The sequence below is a fragment of the Morus notabilis genome, unplaced genomic scaffold (assembly GCF_000414095.1).
Source record: "Morus notabilis unplaced genomic scaffold, ASM41409v2 Scaffold5, whole genome shotgun sequence".
In the NCBI taxonomy this organism is placed as follows: Eukaryota; Viridiplantae; Streptophyta; class Magnoliopsida; order Rosales; family Moraceae; genus Morus; species Morus notabilis.
Genome location: NW_010363077.1, coordinates 250,337 through 271,060, shown reverse-complemented (window position 1 = coordinate 271,060; position 20,724 = coordinate 250,337). Strand labels below are relative to the sequence as shown.

At 39.4% G+C, this 20,724-nt stretch overlaps 1 protein-coding gene across 4 annotated transcripts in view; it reads right to left on the bottom strand.

Moving 5' to 3' along the window:
* LOC21406369 (ADP-glucose phosphorylase) overlaps positions 1-20,724 on the bottom strand; it is a 29,288-nt gene that overhangs the window by 7,165 nt on the left and 1,399 nt on the right. For all 4 annotated transcript variants that reach the window (XM_024169166.1, XM_024169167.1, XM_024169164.1 and 1 more), the window contains one exon: positions 20,394-20,724. In XM_024169166.1, coding sequence (XP_024024934.1) covers positions 20,394-20,724 — 331 coding nt within the window. The remainder of the gene's footprint in view (positions 1-20,393) is intronic.

Sequence of the window (20,724 nt, the reverse complement as noted above, 5' to 3'; positions counted from 1 at the left end):
CTTGGGAGCAAGTGCGCAAAGCGAAGAATTTAGGGGCTTGGGCATCGGCAACATCAAGAAGAGAAATGAAGCTTTGTTGGCAACGTGGTTGTGGAGGTTTCCTTTAGAGTCTGATTCTCTTTGGTATAAGGTCATCGAAGGGAAATATGGGCTGGCTGAAAATAAATGGGATTCGGCGGCTGCTTCGAGAGTCACATTTAGATGCCCTTGGAAATCAATTCAGACGGCTGCAAAGGTTTTCTTCCGACAGGTAGATGGAAGGTAGACTTAGGTGAAATCATCAGATTTTGGGAGGATATCCGGTGCGAGGACAATTCTTTGTGTTCAAAATTTCCTGCCCTAATTCTCGCCAATATAGCGGTTAATTCCGAAAACTCACTCACTTCTCTATTCGTTAAGTACCTTGGAAATCCAAAATCCCACAAACCAACACTACCATCACTACAATTGATCATTTATTGTACATTGCCCATTTTCTCCTCAGTTATGAAAGCCAACAGAGAGTAGATTTGATCAACCAACACCCATAGCATAGCATGATAGTCTTAAGCCTTGTCATACGAGGAATCCAAACAATTACCTCAGTATAGCCAAACGTTAGATTAATGAGGAAAAGAAAAGAAAAGGAGAGAGAGAGAGAGAGAGAGAGAGAGAGAGAGAGAGAGAGAGAGAGAGAGAGAGAGAGAGAGAGAGAGGAAAATATGAAAAATAGAGAAAGTCCTATTTATCTTGTTAAGCAGTTGAGGTAAGTAGATCTTCCACTGCATCACTTGAACACTAGTATGTTTTAAAAGAGATCTTTCAATTTACATATATGTTAATGTTGTCTTGCTTGTTATGAAATTTTGAAAGTGTTTCTTGAGTATGATGTGAAATCTTATGTTTATTATGAATCAATTGAGATATGATGATGGCCGAGAGAAATAAGAGAATCCAAGATAGGGGCCACATGAAAAAGGTTCTGATAACACAAGAATACTGTTACAACAGTTAAAAGTATTTTGAAAGTGGAAATTAATTTATGGTTTACTTACTGAGTTGTCGCTTGTATAGTCCTTGTGATGCAAGTAAGCTAAGTTTGAAATAGAAGTTACAATTGATTGAGCAAGAGTGGTTCAAAGTCCCATGACGCGTTTAGAAATATTAATAATTGTAATTTATAATCTTAAGAATTTTATTCGAGGATTGTTTCTATAGTATACATTATTTTTCCATTATGCAATATTATTTTATTTTAAGTTAATTATGTTTTCTTCTGAGTTGGCAAAGTATTTAGCTGCCAGCTTGGGAGGGGCATTACAATTTGGTATGTCTATTGAAGACCGCGAGGAAGATGTTCTAGTCCTATGGGATAAAAGTAAGTATTGGATTTCATTGTGGGTTTACAGGGATAAAGAATTTGACAAGCCGGTTTTCTCATATTTTGTCAGTTGGACCCTTTTTTGTAGCCTTCCTCCTTTGTGTTTTCTGGTTCGGCTTTTGGTTTTTTCAATTTTTGATTTTCCTTTGAAATCTTGGAACAAGGTTTTGCTTGATAAAAACTCTTCCTCTTTTCTCCCAGTTCTTTTGTTTATGATCAACAAAGATCCCTATTTCTTTCTTTTTTTTTAAAAAAAAAATGGATTATAAAACCCATACCTTCACTGCCTTTAAAACCTGTCCTTCACATACAAAAATTGTCTATTCAAAAACTCATATCTGACCTTAATTGTTCCGTGACATTTTTTCCTACTCATTGTATATTTCAGGATCGCACAATGGAGAAGATGATTGGGTGTGCTAAGGAACAGGAAGGCTTTAGTATCTAGACACTCAGTAATGGTGGCAATAAAAACAGTTATATTCCTCAGTCTTACCTATCTAAAAATCAATCTGCAAGAAAAGCTCATATTTGGCTTCATCATGTTCAAATGGGTCATCCATCCTTTTTAAAATTAAAGACAGTTTCCTTTGTTGTTTCAGAAAATAAATGTCAATGAATTTCATTATGAAGCTGGGCAAATGGCCAAGCACCATAGTGTTTCCTACCCTTTAAGTAATTCAAGATCATCTGAGCCTTTCTCTTTAGTACATACTAATATTTAGGGAGCATCTAAAATCTCAAATATTCGTGGAGCTCGTTGGTTTGTTTCATTTATAGATGATTATTCCCGAACTACTTGGCTTTTCTTGTTGAAAAATAAATCTGATGTGAGTAATTTTTCTCATATTTCACAAAATGATTCTTACACAATTTGGGATTTAGATTAAGTATATTCATTCTGATAATAGGAAAGAATACTTTAATCAAGTGATATCACCATTCCTTGAAATACATGGCATAATTCATGAGTCTTCATGTGTCGACACCTCACAACAGAATGGCGTTGCAAAAGGAAAAAACCGACTTCGTCTAGAGATTACTCGTGCTCTATTATTTGAGACAAATGTTCCTAAATTTTACTGAGGGGACGCCATTCTAATAGCCACGTATCTAATGAATCGATTACCCATAATATTACTACAAAAAAAGTCTCCCATTGACATAGTCGGAATCATTCCCACATATAAAACACTCACAATTCCCCTTACAAACCTTCGGTTGTATTGCTTCTGTTTACATTCAGCAAAACGAAAAAAATCGTAAACTTGATCCAAGAGCTTTAAAGTCTATTTTCCTAGGATATTCCTCAACATAAAAGGGTATACGTGTTATCAACCAAATACTAAGAAATTCTACATATCAAAAGATGTTACTCTTGCTGAAATTTTAAAAGTGTTTCCGGAGTATGATGTGAAATCTTATGCTTATTATGAATCAATTGAGATATAATAATGGTCGAATCTTTGAGAAATAAGAGAATCCAAGATAGGGGCAACATGAAAAAGAATCTAATAACACAAGACTAATGTTACAAAAGTTAAAGTATTTTGAAAGTGGAAATTAATTTATGGTTTACTTACTGAGTTGTCGCTTGTGTGGTCCTTGTGATGCAAGTAAGCTAAGTTAGAAATAGAAGTTACAATTGATTGAGCAAGAATGGTTCAAGGTCCCGTGACGCGTTTAGAAATATTAAGAATTGAAATTTGTAATCCTAAGAATTTTATTCGAGGATTGTTTCTGTAGTGGACATTATTTTTCCATTATGCAATATTATTTTATTTTAAGTTAATTACGTTTTGAACAAAAACGTTCTCACTGTATATCTTATTTCATTGAGGAAAACTTACAACTATTTATAGAGTACGGAGGTATTAGGCAGTAATGGGCTGTAAATAGGAGATCTGCTAGGCTGTAAATAGCTGTAGATTAGTTTCCATAACTAGCTAATTAGTTTTCCTTTTCTGTAGGATTTGACGGAGTAAATCAAGGAATTACCAGCTGTTGGTAATCTCCTCTTCTGTATAAATGTATGTTTCGACTGATGAAATAAACTAAGAAAAATTCTCTCTGTTTTTTTCTTCATGGTATCAGAGCAAGGCTGCCTGGACCAGTTTTTTTTTCAGTTCTGATGCAAACCAGAACACAGCCTAATCCCTTTTTCTGGTGAAACTTGAAACCATATTTACTCCTTCTTTTCCCCGGTTTCTAGGTGCAAACCTAGCATCCTCCTTCGTTCCAAATCAGTGTTCCATAAAGTCTCTTAGGCAGTAGTCCATCCTCTATGGCCTCAGAAACAAGCAGGAGCGTCGTTGGAACGGTATCAGGCCAAGAACTCGTGAGCAATGGTGGAGCAGAAAGTTCGTCTTTTCTCATCACAAGGCACAAGTTAACCGGCCACAACTACCATCAATGGGCGAAGGCTGTTTTGATGTTCATCACAGGAAGAGGTAAGGATGAATACCTCTACAGCACCACAGAACTACCGAAGAAGGATGATAAGAAGTTCAAGGTGTGGAATACCGAGAACAATCTGGTTATGTCTTGGTTGATCAATGCAATGGACACAGAAATTGGTCAAAATTTTCTGTTTTATGATACTGCACATGAGATTTGGACAGCAGCAAAAGAAACCTACTCGGACAGCGACAATACCGCTGATCTGTTTGATATCAAGGGAGCTCTGCATGATCTAAGGCAAGGTGAGATGACTGTGACTCAATACTATAACACTCTTAGTCGTTTGTGGCAACAATTAGATGTGTTTGAGAATCTGGATTGGGAGTCCCCTGGAGATGCAAGCCGGTACAAGAAGATCATTGAAAAAGAAAGGGTGTTCAAGTTCCTACTGGGATTAGACAAATCCCTAGATGAAGTAAGGGGGAGAATCCTTGGTACCAAGCCACTTCCAACAATTCGAGAAGCCTTCTCAGAGGTGAGAAGAGAAGAAAGCAGGAAGAAATTGATGATGGGTACTCGGTCATCCTCAAACACCCCGGAAGGATCGGCCCTGGTCTCTCAAGGAACCACTAATACTCAAGAAGGGTCAGCCCTTGTCTCCCGTGGATCCACTTCTTCCTATGATGCTCGGCAGAAAAAAGGAAGACAATGGTGTGATCATTGCCGTCGCCCAAGTCACACCAAAGAAACGTGTTGGAAAATACATGGGAAGCCCGTAGACTGGAAATCAAACAAGGAAAAGGAGGCACGTGGTTTCGTAGCTGACTCAGATGGAAAAGAAAGGAGTGCAAATGATTCGACTCTCTTCAGCAAAGAACAAGTAGAGTGGTTGCAAAAGATGTTCAGTCAAGGATCTTCTCCTAACCCGGTTATCTCAACTGCATCCACTACTCAAAGAGGTAACTTCCTAACTGCCTTACATACAAAAGCCGAGGATTCATCAGGGTGGATCATCGATTCTGGAGCTTCTGATCACATGACAGGTGATGTATCATTACTCCATGATTGCAGTCCCTGCCATGAGGATTACAAAGTTAGAATTGCAGATGGTTCCCTTTCTGCGGTAACTGGTATTGGGAAAGTGCTCATCTCCGAGACACTAATTCTTAACCAAGTTCTTTTGGTTCCCAATCTTTCATGCAATTTACTGTCTATCAGCAGACTTACAAAAGACTTAAATTGCATAACTAAATTTACTGCCACTCATTGTTCGTTTCAGGATTTGGCTTCGGGGAAGATGATTGGCAATGCTAAGGAGAGCAAAGGACTCTACTGGTTTAGGGCCGCAGGAAAGCAAGACCCACAAGTACATCATGTTTCCTCCTCTACTCCAAATCCTACAATAAACTTGTCTTTAGATTCAAATAAAGAAAGTACAATCATGTTATTGCATTATCGCTTAGGACACCCAAACTTTATGTACTTATCAAAGATGTTTCCATCATTATTTAATAGACATCCCAAGCTTTTTCAATGTGAAGTTTGTCAATTCTCTAAGCATTGTCGTAACTCTTACCCTCCCCAAAAGTACAAACCATCAAAACCATTTTCTATTATTCATAGTGATATTTGGGGGCCCTCTCGTGTTCGAAATATCTCTGGTGCTAGATGGTTTGTTACTTTCGTTGATGACCATACTCGAGTTACGTGGGTATTTCTTATGAAGGAAAAATCAGAGGCAGGATCCCTTTTCAAATCCTTTCATTCTATGGTTCAAACACAATTTCAAGCCAAGATTCAGTTGTTTAGAACCGATAATGCCAAGGAGTACTTTAACTCCATAATTGGAAATTACCTTCTAGAAAATGGAATCATTCACCAAAGCTCCTGTATAGATACCCCTCAACAGAATGGGATAGCAGAGAGGAAAAATAGACACCTTCTGGAGGTAGCCCGATCTATTAGGTTTACCACTCATGTTCCAAAGCATTTTTGGGGGGAGGCAGTTTTAACTGCCACCTACCTAATTAATAGAATGCCTTCTAGAGTCTTGAAATTTGATACCCCGTGTCGGGTTCTTTCCAAAAACTTTCCTCACACTCGAATTATAACCGACATTCCTCCCAAAGTTTTTGGATGTTGTGCATATGTCCATATCCCTTCTCATCAGCGAAGTAAACATGATCCAAAGTCAGTCAAGTGTCTTTTTATAGGTTATTCTCCTCATCAAAAGGGGTACAAGTGTTTTTGCCCCATCACTCGAAAAACCTATAACACTATGGATGTGACTTTTTTTGAAAATGTGCCCTTTTATACCAAAACTCATATTCAGGGGGAGAGTTCAGTCAACCAACAGAAAGAATATCAGTTTTGGGACATGTCCATGCCTGACATTTCCTTTGAGGTACCTGAACCCAATATTTCCAGTGAACTACTATCAGAGCCGAGTCAAATTCAAGGAGACAAGGAGTCCAAGGGCAAGGAACTTCAAGTTTACACAAGGCGTCAGAAGAACCCTAAACCAGTGGATCAACATCCTGAGCTTCCTCCTGTGCCTTGTCAAACTGATGTCCCGAGACCAAATTCCACTGAAGTCATCCAAGGTAACATAGAAGCTTCCTCCACTACAGATAACACATACTCTATGGATGATCTCAATAGGCCTGTTGCCCAAAGAAAGGGGGTAAGATCCTGTACTCAGCATCCCATCTCAAAATTTGTGTCCTATGAGAAGCTGTCTCCCAATCTTCGAGCTCTCATCGCAAATATGGAGAATGTTGCTATCCCGAATTGCATACAAGAGGCCTTACTACATCCCGAGTGGAGAAAGGCAGTAAATGAAGAAATCCAAGCACTGCAGAAGAATGGCACATGGGAGATTACTAAATTACCGCAGGGAAAACGCCCTGTGGGTTGTAAGTGGGTCTTCAATGTCAAATACAGGGCAGATGGAAGTATAGACCGGTACAAAGCGAGGCTGGTGGCAAAAGGATTTACACAAACCTATGGGATTGACTATCAGGAGACCTTTGCACCAGTTGCAAAATTGAACACAATCCGTGTCTTACTATCTTTGGCAGTCAATCTTGACTGGGGCTTGCATCAACTAGACGTCAAAAATGCATTTCTCAATGGTGATCTCGAGGAAGAAGTCTACATGGAAATTCCTCCAGGTCTAAAGCATTCCAGTAGCAACAATCTAGTTTGCAAACTTCAGAAATCACTCTATGGGCTTAAGCAATCCCCAAGAGCGTGGTTCGAGAGATTTACCAAGGTCATTAAAGGAGAGGAATATTTACAAGGACAATCTGATCATACTCTTTTCATTAAGAGACTTCCTGGCGGTAAGATCACAATCCTCATAGTCTACGTTGATGATATAATTGTTACAGGGAATGATGAAGAAGAAATATCCCGACTTAAAACAGTTCTAAGCAGAGAGTTTGAGATTAAAGATCTAGGAGCCTTGAGATATTTTCTTGGAATGGAGGTAGCAAGGTCAAGCAAGGGTATTTCAGTTTCACAACGAAAGTACACCCTTGATCTGTTAAAGGAGACAGGGATGCTTGGATGCAAACCCTCCGATACTCCTATGGACCCATTCAACAAGATAGGCACAAAAGAAGACTCAGCTACGATCGACAAGGGTAGATATCAAAGACTAGTTGGGAGATTGATCTACTTATCTCACACAAGACCTGACATAAGCTTTGCAGTGAGTAGGGTTAGCCAGTTTATGAATGATCCTACAGAAGAGCATCAAGAAGCTGTGTACAGGATACTACGCTACTTAAAGATGACTCCAGGCAAAGGATTATTCTTCAAAAAGGGGGTTAGTCGTGATGTGGAGATTTTCTCAGATGCAGACTGGGCTGGGTCCTTAACAGATAGGAGGTCTACTTCGGGTTACTGTACCTATGTCTGGGGCAATCTAGTCACTTGGAGGAGTAAGAAGCAAACAGTTGTGGCACGCAGTAGTGCAGAAGCTGAATTTCGTGCCATGGCCCACGGTATCTGTGAAGGAATGTGGTTAAAAAGGTTGCTTGAGGAACTCCAGTTCTCCCCTCATGCACCTATGAAATTGTTGTGTGACAATCAAGCAGCAATCAGCATTGCTAAGAATCCAGTTCATCACGATCGAACCAAGCATGTAGAGATCGATCGCCACTTCATCAAAGAGAAGATAGAGCAAGGGATCATCGAAGTAGATTACACTCCTACACGGCAACAAACTGCAGACATAATGACAAAGGCTGTTCCTAGAGCACAGTTTGACATACTGCTCTCCAAGCTGGGAATGATTAACATTCATTGCCCAGCTTGAGGGGGAGTGTGGAATTCCGGAGATATTAGGCAGTAATGGGCTGTAAATAGGAGATCTGCTAGGCTGTAAATAGCTGTAGATTAGTTTCCATAACTAGCTAATTAGTTTTCCTTTTCTGTAGGATTTGACGGAGTAAATCAAGGAATTACCAGCTGTTGGTAATCTCCTCTTCTGTATAAATGTATGTTTCGGCTGATGAAATAAACTAAGAAAAATTCTCTCTGTTTTTTTCTTCACAACCTAAACTAGGAAACTCTTAATTACAAAAGAATCAAGGAATTAACTTTGGAATGACAGCCACCTATACAGTTTGCATTGACTCGATAAACTAGGAAACTCTCTAAGAATCCGACCATTGACTAGACAAATCAGGGAATGATTTCCCTGAGAATTTGAGGGAAATCAGAGAATGATTTCCTTGATAATTCGAGTCAACGAATGTTGACAGATTCATCAACACTCCTCCTCAAGCCGTTGAGTGGATGTTTTCCATTCCTATTTTGTTGGTAATACTTTGAAACGCTGCATTAGGAAGTCCCTTCGTTAGAATATCTGTCAGTTGCTGGTAGGAACATAAGAAGTGCAAATAAGTCCATTCTCGAGTTTCTCTTTGATGAAATGACGATCGATTTCCACATGTTTTGTTCAATCATGTTGTACAGGGTTGTGTGCAATATTGATAGTTGATTTGTTGTCACAATACAGTTTCATAGCACCTTCCCATTTCACCCGTAAGTCTCCTAGAATAATTCTTATCCATAATAGTTCACATACGCCTTGAGCCATTGCTCGAAACTCAGCTTCGGCGCTTGATCTAGAGACCACTGACTGCTTCTTACACCTCCAAGTTATGAGATTTCCTCCAAGAAAGGTGCAATATCCTGAGGTGGATCTTCGGTCCACAAGAGATCCGGCCCAATCTGCATCTGTGTATGCCTCCAAATTGAGCCTTCCATTTCTTTTGAATAGGATTCCCTTGCCATGAGAGCCCTTGAGATATTGAAGGACTTTGTATGCAGCTTGTAGGTGTGTCTCTCAAGGGGCATGCATAAACTGACTTAGAACACTTGTGGAAAGATACGATTATTCTAGGAAAACCATGTAGAATATTGTGAAATATAATCCCTGATTTCCAGGGATTTGTTGAGTTGTATATAGTTTCTGATTTTGATATGATTAGAATCCTGATTAATAGGGTAGTTTCCTATTTTAATGGTTTGACTCTAGGGCAGCCCTGTACTATATATTTCTGTGTAAACTCTGATGATTATAATAGAAAACAATTATTCAGTCTCAATTCCTGACATGGTATCAGAGCCCTAGGCTCTTTTCTGGGGCGTTCGATTAGTCTTGTGATTCAAGCGTTCTTTTCAGTTTGATTGCTGTCCGCTCGTATCCTCTTTTTTTTTTTAGATCAACCCTTTGTTCTCCTTTCAAAATCACCCTTAGAATCGTGCTTTATAAAACCTAAGGATCATGGCGGATTCATCTGCAACCAGCAATGCAGCAAAGGCTACTGTGACTTCTCTGGCCGAAAGCAACCACAGTTCTTCCACAGGAGATCTACAGAACATTCAGGCAGCGTACCGATTGAATGGAAAAAATTATCTGAAGTGGTCCCAACTGGTTCGCACGTTTTTGAAGGGAAGAGGCAAAACTGAGTCACTTACTCGGTACAGGTCCTAAAGAGGGAGACCCCAAATTTGAAGCTTGGGATGAACAAGACTCGCTCGTGATGTCTTGGTTATGGAATTCCAAGCTGCCAGAAATCAGCGACATGTGTATGTGTTTGAGCACGGCAAAGGAGATTTGGGAGGCCGTAAAGCAGACTTACTCGAAGGTGAATGATGCTACCCAGATTTATGAAATCAAGACCAAAATCTCAGCCACTAAGCAGGGAAATCGGTCAATCACGGAGTATTCTAATCTCTTGAAAAGTCTTTGGCAAGAGATGGATCATTATCAATGTATTCAAATGAAGTGCAGTGACGATGCAGCCATTCTCAAAAGATTCGTTGAAAAAGGGCGAATCTATGATTTTCTTGCAGGGTTGAATGTAGAGTTTGATGCAGTAAGAGTACAAATACTTGGGAAGGATGACCTGCCATCCTTGAATGAAACAATTGCAATTGTTCTTGCTGAAGAAGGGAGAAGAGGAGTTATGATTGAAGCACATCCGGTGGAGGGTTCGGCACTTGTGTCTGTGTCGAAAAATACCAATATGACGAATTTTGGTTCGGAGTAGCAGAAAAGAGAAGATACTAGACAAGCAGCCCCACCTAGACAATACAACAAGGATTCCTTATGGTGTACGTATTGCAAGTAACATCGTCACACCAAGGAAAATTGCTGGAAACTAAATGGAAGGCCCCCGAATATGAACAAAAATTTTTCTGAAAGGAATGTAAATGAGCAAGGACAAGCACATGTTGCTAGTACCTATTCGGGCAGTGAAGGAGGATCACATAATTCATCTCCATCACTGAATCCATTTCCAGCGTTTAATAAAGAAGAAATAGAGAAGTTAAAGAACTTGTTAGGGTCTCTGGAACAACCATCCTCGGTAGGTACATGCTCTCTTGCATTTTCAGGTATAGTCTCATCTTCTTATGTTGCTAATGTCTCAGATAAAATTCTTTCAAATCAGTGGGTAATTGATTCGGGTGCTACCAACCACATGACCTGTTCTTAAAAAAAAATTTCTCTCTTACACTCCATGTCCTAGTCACCGGAAAATAACCATAGCTGATGGCTCCATTACTATCGTAGTTGGACAGGGAGATGTCTATATAAATCCCTCTCTTACACTCCGAAATGTTCTCCATGTTTCCAAATTATTTACCAATCTCATTTCAATTCAAAAACTCACTAAAGATTCCAATTGCAGTGTGACGTTTTCTTCCTCTAATTGTGTGTTTCAAGAACAGGGCACGAAGAGGATGATTGGACGTGCTAGTGAGAGAGATGGTCTTTACTACCTGGAAGAATCAAGTGAAAGAATGAGAGTTGAGAATTCCCTGTCTTTTTCATTTCTGTCCAAGTCTGCTAGTTCCAATAAAGACAAGCTTTGGCTTTATCATCGTCGCTTAGGTCATCCATCATTTAGTGTTCTTAGAATTATGTTTCCATCATTGTTTAAAGGGTCAGCTGAAAATTTCCATTGTAATGACTGTGAACTTGCAAAGCACAGACGTACCTCTTTTTCAATTAGTAATACAAGAACTCTCTTTCCTTTCACTCTTATTCATAGCGATATTTGGGGACCATCTACGGTGGCTAATATCTCTGGGGCTAGGTGGTTTGTGTCCTTTATTGATGATTGCACTAGTGTGTCGTGGATATATCTTATGAAAAATAAATCAGATGTTAGCACAGTGTTTCCAAATTTCTACAACATGATCAAAACTCAATTTGATGTAGGAATTAAGAGATTTCAATCCGATAATGCAAATGACTTTTTTAATCAGTCTCTCTCTCCTTTCTTTCAAAAACAAGGCATCATCCATGAATCCTCCTGTGTTAGCACACCTCAACAAAACGGGGTGGCCGAACGAAAGAACGGCCATCTTCTTGCTATCACTAGAGCATCTTTATTCAATGAAAATGTCCCAAAACAATATTGGGGAGAAGCCGTTTTAACCGCTGCCCATCTTATCAATTGATTGCCTACCAAAGTTCTTGATTTCAAAAGTCCTATGGAATCTCTCACTAATTTTTTCCTAAATTTCAGTGCTTCCAACAATCTCACTCCTAGAATATTTGGTAGTGTCGCATTTGTTCATGTTCATTCCCAAAACTGAGGAAAACTTGATCCACGTGCTCTCAAGTATGTTTTTATTGGTTATTCCTCCACACAAAAGGGGTACAAATGTTTCCATCCGCCTACAAGAAAATTCTTCGTGTCTGTCGATGTCACATTCGTTGAAACAGAGTCATATTTCTCTAATTCCTATCTTCAGGGGGAGAAGTTAAGTAAAGATAGGGAAAAAGACTTGTTTCTCTTTAGTCGTCCTTGTCGACCCGAGTCTTCTGAGGCCGAGTCTTCTTCACCCAACATCGAAATACCTAAAAGTGGTCAACCCGAGTCTTCTTCTTCACCTAATGGTGAGCCTTCAAATGTTGAATCTGCATCTGCCCCATATCTGTCCGAAATCAGTACACCTATGTCAAATGGAATGATAAAAGGAAAGGGAATTCAAGAATCCATTCGGCCACTACAAGTTTATTCAAGGAGGTGAGCACCAATCTCTCAACCTACGCATGTTCAGTCACCTGTTCGAGCTACTGTTCAATCATTTGAGGTAAATCCTACTCCTACTGAGACCATTACTCAACCACCCAATCCTACTGAACCCACCAATGAAATAGCTGAGCCAAATGATTATGACCTGCCGATTGCCCTTAGAAAAGGAACCATAACTTGCACAAAGCATCCGTTATACCTGTTCATGTCCTACAATAACTTGTCCCAAAATTATAGAGCCTTCCTTAGCAAACTCCATGAAATTCCCATTCCTAGAAATTTATCTGAGGCATTAGGAAATGAGAAATGGGAAAATGCTATGAAAGTGGAGATGGAGGCTTTGGAGAAAAACAAAACGTGGGACTTGGTCAGATTGCCAAAGGGAAAGAAGCTGGTTGGATGCAGATGGGTTTTCACCGTGAAGTATAAATCGGACGGGTCTGTGGAGAGATATAAGGCAAGGTTGGTTGCCAAAGGTTATACCCAAACCTTCGGTATAGATTATGTTGAAACCTTTGCCCCAGTTGCAAAAATGAACACAGTACGTGTTATTTTATCCTTGGCTGCCAATTTTGGGTGGGGTTTACAGCAGTTTGATGTAAAAAACGCCTTCTTACATGGCGATCTTGAAGAGGAAATTTACATGGAGGTGCCTCCTGGATTTGAGTCTAAAGAAGGGATGGTATGTAAGCTAAAGAAGGCTCTATATGGACTCAAACAGTCACCAAGGGCCTGATTTGAGAGATTTGCTTAAGTAATGATCACCATGGGATACAAACAGAGTCAAGGAGATCATACTTTGTTTGTGAAGCACTCGAAGTCAGGGGGAGTGACGGCATTATTGGTGTATGTAGATGACATCATAGTCACGGGCAATGATGAAGAAGGAATACAGAGTTTAAAGAGGTGCTTGGAGAGAGAATTTGACATCAAAGAGCTTGGGAAGCTAAAATACTTCCTAGGTATTGAAGTGGCACACTCAAAGGAGGGAATCTTCATATCACAGCAAAAATATGTGTTGGATTTGTTAAAGGAAACCGGGAAGCTGGGATGTAAACCAGTGGATACACCGATCGAGTTCAACCACAGGTTATGTGATGCTCCAAAGGACACGGCGGTGAACAAAAGTTCCTATCAAAGGCTTGTAGGAAGACTGATTTACTTGGCCCACACAAGGCCAGATATTGCTTTTGCAGCAAGCGTTATTAGTCAGTTTATGCACAATCCGAAGGAGATGCACCTCAACGCTGTGTATAGAATCCTACAGTATTTGAAGGGAACTCCTGGAAGAGGGATTCTATTCAAGAAAGTACAAAGTATGACGCTAGAAGCTTACACTGACGCAGATTATGCAGGTTCCCTAGTTGACAGGAGATCAACATCAGGATATTGCACCTTCCTAGGGAGTAATCTTGTGACTTGGAGGAGTAAGAAACAGAGTGTGGTAGCAAGATCGAGTGCAGAATCAGAATTCAGGTCAATGGCACTTGGGATATGTGAGTTACTAGGGATTAGTTGAGCTGTATATAGTTTTTGATTTTGATATGATTAGGATCCTGATTAATAGGGTAGTTTCCTATTTTACTGGTTTGACTCTAGGGCAGCCCTATACTATATATTCCCGTGTAAACTCTGATGATTATAATAGAAAACAATTATTCAATCTCAATTCCTGACAACACTTACTGCATAGGCTATGTATGGTCTTGTATGAGCAAGATAAATGAACTTCCCGATCAGCCTTTGATATCTTCCCTTGTCAACTTCTGGACTATCTACAGCTTCTCCCAACTTGTGATGATAATCAATAGGAATTTCTAAAGGCAGTGATCTTGTCCTCCTTTGATCGTTTGATAGAGAGTGTATGATCTCCTAAGCTCTGCTTGAACTTCATCCTCCATGGCTTTGGTGAATCTTCCAAACCATGCCCTTGGAGACTGTTCAGTCCATAAAGGGCTTTCTTAACCTGCACACTGTTAGTTCCAAAGGTTTGATTGAAGCCAGGTGGTGGTTACATATATGCTTCCTCCTCTAGATCACCGTGTAAAAAGGATTTTTTACATCAAACTGTTGTAAAGTCCAATTAAGATTGGCTGCCAAGGATAATAATATCCTAATGGTGTTTAGTTTGCCACCGGTGCAAAAGTTTCTACATAGTTTACCCCATATGTCTGAGTATAGCCTTTGGCAACACGCCTGGCTTTATATCTCTCAAGTGTCCCATCTGCATTATATTTTACTGTGAACACCCACTTGCACCAATTAATTTTTTTCCTTTAGGGTAACTCAATAATTTCCCAAGTTTTATTTTTTTTCTAGTGCTCTCATTTCCTCAATCATAGCTTTTTTCCACTCCCCACTTCTAAGTGCTTCTTGAGCAGTTTTTGGAATCTCAATAGCATTTAACTCGGTGAGAAAGGCTCTATGTGATGGAGAAAGATTGGTAAATGAGATGAAATTGGCTATAGGGTGTTGTGTGCATTTTCGTGTGCCTTTTCTGAGTGCAATAGGCAGATAAAGATCATGAAATTCTGGTGGTAAGGGATCAGATTTGTTACCTGCTTTTGGAGCTTGATCTTGCACGAGTTCTGATGTTTGGGCCATCACCGGTTCAGGATTAGACTTTCTTCTCGAGTACACTTGCAATGGAGGCATTGGATGGTTATTTATTTGACGGGAATGAACTGGACTTGTGTTTAGATTTTCTTGGGTAAGACTTGAGCTTGTATGATCACGGTTTGGACTAATAAGAGGAACTCGGGCTAGATTGGGAACTCGGGCTGGACTAAGAAGAAGAGTTGAATTGTCTGGGGAGTTTGAGATTGTTTCTCGATTTGAGGTGCTTCCTGGATCTGTTATATTACCAGGTGTTGGATTGAGATCAAAAGTGAGGAAATCTAAGTCTGAATTGTCTTCTAATCTAGGCTCTCTCGAAAGACAAGTTTGATCATAGAACCCTTGATTTTCAGCAAAAGTGACGTCCTTTGATATGTAGAATTTCCTAGTACTTGGGTGATAACACTGATACCCTTTCTCTGTGTTGAAGAGTATCTTAAGGAAAATTGACTTTAAGGCTCTTGGATCGAGTTCTTTTTGTTGAATGTGAACATAGGCAATGCAACCAAAAACTCATAAGGGGAGTTTTGAGTGTTTTATATGAGGAAATGATTCTGACAGTACATCAATGGGAGACTTGTTTTGCAGCACTCTATTGGATAATCGATTAATGAGATATGTGGCTATTAAGACGGCTTCCCCCCAATAAATTTTAGGAACATTTTTCTCAAACAATAGAGTGCGAGTAACCTCTAGAAGATGACGATTTTTTCTTTCTGCAACCCCATTTTGTTCAGGGGTGTCAACACACGAAGACTCATAAATTATGCCATGTGTTTGAAGGGATGGTGACATTACTTGATTAAAGTATTCTCTCCCATTATCAAAACGAATATACTTAATGTGAATCCCAAATTGTGTAAGAATCATTTTATGAAATATGGGAAAAATCAAACTCACATCAAATTTATTTTTCATCAGGAAAAGCCAAGTACTTCGAGAGTAATCATCTATAAAGGAAACAAACCAACGAGCTCCACTAATGTTTGAAATTCTAGATGGTCCCCACACATCTGTATGCACTAGAGAGAAAGGTTCAAATGATCTTGAATTATTTGAGGGATAGGAAATTCTATGGTGCTTAGTTATTTGACACACTTCACAATCAAACTCATTGACATTTATTTTCTGAAACAACAAAGGAAACATAGTTTTTAACAGAGAAAAAGATGGGTGACCCATTTGAACATGATGGAGCCAAATCTGAGCCTTTCTTGTAGATTGATTTTCAAAGATGTAAGACTAAGGAATATAACCATTTTTACTACCACCATCACTCGTGCCTAGATAGTAAAGTCCCTCATGTTTCTTAACACACCCAATCATCCTCCTCGTGGTCCGATCCTGAAATACACAGTGTGTAGGATAAAATGTTACGGAATAGTTTAGGTCAGATGTGAGCTTTTGAATAGACAACAAATTAAAAGACAGTTTAGGAACGTGAAGAACAGATTTCAAAGGTAGTGATGGTATGGTTTTTATAATCCCTTTTCTAGCAATAGTCACCAAGGTTCCATCGGCTGTTTTTATTTTTTGGTTACCAGGACATGGGGTATAGGACGAAAAATGATTTGAAGAATTTGTCATATGATTGGTTGCACCTAAGTCTACTAGCTAGATTCCATTAAAATTGCTCTCTGAATCACTTAATGGTGCGTTTGGTTGGTGTATTTGTGCCATGATTTGAATCGTGGTTCGTGGTTCGCTACAGTATTTTCTCACAAAAAATACATGTAAATCGAGAATAATTTTGAATCATGATTCTGAATCCATGAACCAAACGTCCACTTAGAGGATGGGTTATAGAATACTTACTTGATTAGGCCATGGAGCACGACCCCACCGGTTTGTCCATTGCTGTTAGGAAACTGCGGAGTTTTTCAATTTCTTCTCGATTGAATCCACTCACCTCCTGAGTTGCAACAGTTGCATCTTTCTCCTCTGCATGAACAACATTGGCTTGATAGTTTTGAGGCTTAAATTTCATCTAGGAATTATTTCTGGGTGGTTTCCCATGTAGCTTCCAACAAATGTCCTTAGTATGTCCCGTTTTCTTGCAGTAATTGTAGAACAAACTATCTCTATTGTTTGTTATTTTGTTGAATGACCTGGAGTTCTCTGTCCGGTTGGTGTTTAGTTGTTGATTCTGAGGGGCAGTAGCGACAGCAGCAACAACAGTAGGAACCGAGATAGTAGCAGTAGGAACCGAGGCAATTAAGGCCGAGCTCTCACTTGGTGGAGTTTCAAGCATGACGCCTCTCCTTCCTCACCTCGGGCAGTGGAAAAGACTTCACTCAGGGTTGGTAGAGAATCCTTTCCAAGTATTTGCACACGGACTTGGTCATATTCCACGTTCAACCCAGCCAAGAACTCATAAACTCTTTCTCCTTCAACAAATTTTAACATCATTGCAACATCTTCGCTGCACTTCATCTTACAACCCAGCCACAAATTTTTCATTTTATTGTAATAAGTGGTGACCGAGAGATTACCTTGCTTGGTTGAGTGAATTTTTGTCTTAATTTCATAGACTAAGGTTGCATCACGAACCTTTGAATAGGTCTCCTTAACCGTGTCCCAGATGTCTTTTGATGTGGGCAGGAACATAAGTTTGCGACTGATCTCAGGCTGCATCGAATTCCAAAGCCATGTCATGATTGACGAGTCTTCTACATCCCAAGCCTCGAACTTTGGATCATCCTCCTTCGATATGGGGCCTGTCAAGTGACTCCACTTGCCTTTTCCTTTAAGGAAGGTTCTAACCAGTTGGGACCACACTAGGTAATTTCGGCCATTGAGCTTAAAGGAGGGTTGCAGGTTTTGATATTCACCTGTTTGTGGCTGGGAGGTTTGAGTTGAATCAGAGGTTAGGTTGAAATCTGTGGTATAGACATTTGTGGAATTGTTACCTGTTTCAGAAATTTCTGACATTTTCTGGGTGATTAAGGGAATAACAGTGGACAGTTTTTTTTTTCTCAGCAAAAAATCGTGTAAGGCTATGATACCATGAACAAAAATGTTCTCATTGTATATCTTATTTCATTGAGGAAAACTTACAACTATTTATAGAGTACAGGGGGTATTGTCTGTTTTGGTATACAACCTAAACTAGGAAACTCTTAATTACAAAAGAATCAAGGAATTAACTTTGGAATGACAGCCACCTATACAGCTTGCACTGACTCGATAAACTAGGAAACTTTCTCTAAGAATCCGACCATTGACTAGACAAATCAGGGAATGATTTCCCTGAGAATCCGAGGGAAATCAGAGAATGATTTCCCTGATAATTCGAGTCAACAAATCTTGACAAATTCGTCAAGACGTTTCTTCTGAGTTGGCAGAGTTTTTAGCTACCAGCTTGGGAGGGGCATTACAATTTGGTATGTCTATTGAAGACCGCGAGGAAGATGTTTTAGTCCTATGGGATAAGATTAGATATTGGGTTTCATGGGTTTACATGGATATAAAATTTGGCAAGCCGGTATTCTTGGATTTTGCTGGGAGCTGGGCCCCTTTTTTGTAGTTTCTCCTTTTTTCATCTATTTTGGTTTTTGGTTTTTGGTTTTTTCAATTTCTTGATTTTCTTTGTATTTTGGATCGGGGTTGCTTGAGGAAACCCTTCCTCTTTTCTCTCCATGTTCTTTATTTCTTGATCAATAAAGATCTTTGTTTCTTAAATATATATTAAAAAAAATGCCTACATAGATGATATCGTCATAACAGGGGATGATTTTGAGGAAATCAAGAAGCTAAAAGACCAGTTATCCAGGGATTTGATACGAAAGACCTAGGAAGACTCAAGTATTCCCTAGGAATCAAAGTTGCACATTCAAAACCGGGATTTTTATCTCCCAACAAAAATATATCTTGGACCTACTCAAGGAAACAGGTATGATGCGATGCATGCCTTCAGAAATTCCCATTGATTACCATCACAAGTTGGGAGAAGCTGCAAATAGTCTAGAAGTCGACAAGGGAAGATATCAAAGGCTGGTCGGGAAGTTCATTTATCTTGCTCATACAAGATTAGACATCGCCTACGCAGTGTGTTCTAAGTCAGTTTATGCATGCCCGTCAAGAGATACACTTACAAGCTACATACAAAGTCCTTCAGTATCTCAAGGTCACTCCTAGCAAAGGAATTCTATTCAGAAAAAAATGGATAGAAGAGAATCCTATCAGAGTAATGTTTGCAAGCTAATCTACCTCTCATACAATACTAGACATAGCCTATGTTATAGTAGTGGTGTCAATTTATAAACAACCCAAAAGTACACCTTGGGGCAGCCATATAATCCTATACTACCTAAAAGGTACTCGAGGAAAGGGAGTCTTGTTTAGAAGAGGCAATCAATTGACATTGGAAGCATACAATGATGCAGATTATGCCAGACCAGTTGACGACAAAAGATCGACTTCAGGCTATTGTACATTCCTCGGTGGTAACCTTGTAACTTGGAGAAGCAAGAAGTAGAATGATGTAGGAGTTTCTGAGCTTTTGTGGTTGAAAATAATTTTGGAAGATTTGAAGATTGTGAGGGGGGGGACCTATGAAGCTATATTGTGATAACAAGTCATCAACTAATATTGCACATAATTTTGTGCAACATGACCACACCAAGCATGCGGAAGTACACAGACATTTTACAAAGGAGAAGTTGGATATGAGCTGATTTGTACACCATTTGTCGATACCGCTTCTAATCTTCTAGATTCTCCCAATTCTTCTAAAGGCAGTGGCTGTAATGGAAAGGTAGGAAAGGAAAATATCTACTCACTAGCTTGAGGGAGAGTGTTAGAAACAGTAATTATGGAATGAACAAGAGTGTAGATTCTACAACTCAGTAGATAAGGAGAAAACATGTACTATAGCTGTCTATATGTCGTGTGATAAGAATGCATATTCTGGTAGTTAATATCCCTGATTTATAGGGATTAGGTCTTAGGAGTTTCCTTTTGTAGCCTAGTTTTTTCCTATATATTTCTGTACATTCTCTAGTTGAATAGACGAGAAATTACCTCATTTTTCGTCGCTCGCAATTAGTAACACAAAACTAGAAAATGAGACTCAATATAGGACAAAAATGATAGAATCTCGAAGCTACAACCAATAAATGAAATGTTGACTTTACACCACTAAACAACCGACAAACAACAACGCATGCTAATGTTAAGTGGTAATAGAAGAAATATTTTTTTAAGTAAGCACTTTACTAATTTAAAGTTCTAATACTTTCACGGTCACCCACCAAGCACACGAACCATTCCAAATTACATATTTGGAAAGTTACAAATAGAAAAACCACATATATTGGAAAGATCAAACTAATGTCAACTTAATTAGAAATCGACTATTCCAGGATTTATTTGTTAGACATAAAATAGGAAAAATAATAATTTAGACCAAATTCAAACTTGAATCGAGAAAGGCAAAAAGCAGGAGCAACCTGGACATATTTGATTGAATTGTAGCACATGATCTGCAAAATCCTTGTCCTATAGGCAAGAACAACATCACCGATATCTTGCGGCGATAGATCACAGAGCTGAATCGAGTGGAGCGGCGACTCAATCACCACATCATGGAACCCAAGGCCTTCGAGAATCATTGAGTTTGCATTGGAGTCCTGAACAACTGCGTTCGAGTCAGGATTTTGCCGGCTGAGAGCAGGGTACAGGTTCTGGATGACCCGGATCTTCCAATCTGAATTGTCGGGAGGGACCCGAAAGATCTCGGGAGCACACTCGTGCTCATGGCCAATGCAGAAGGGGCATTCC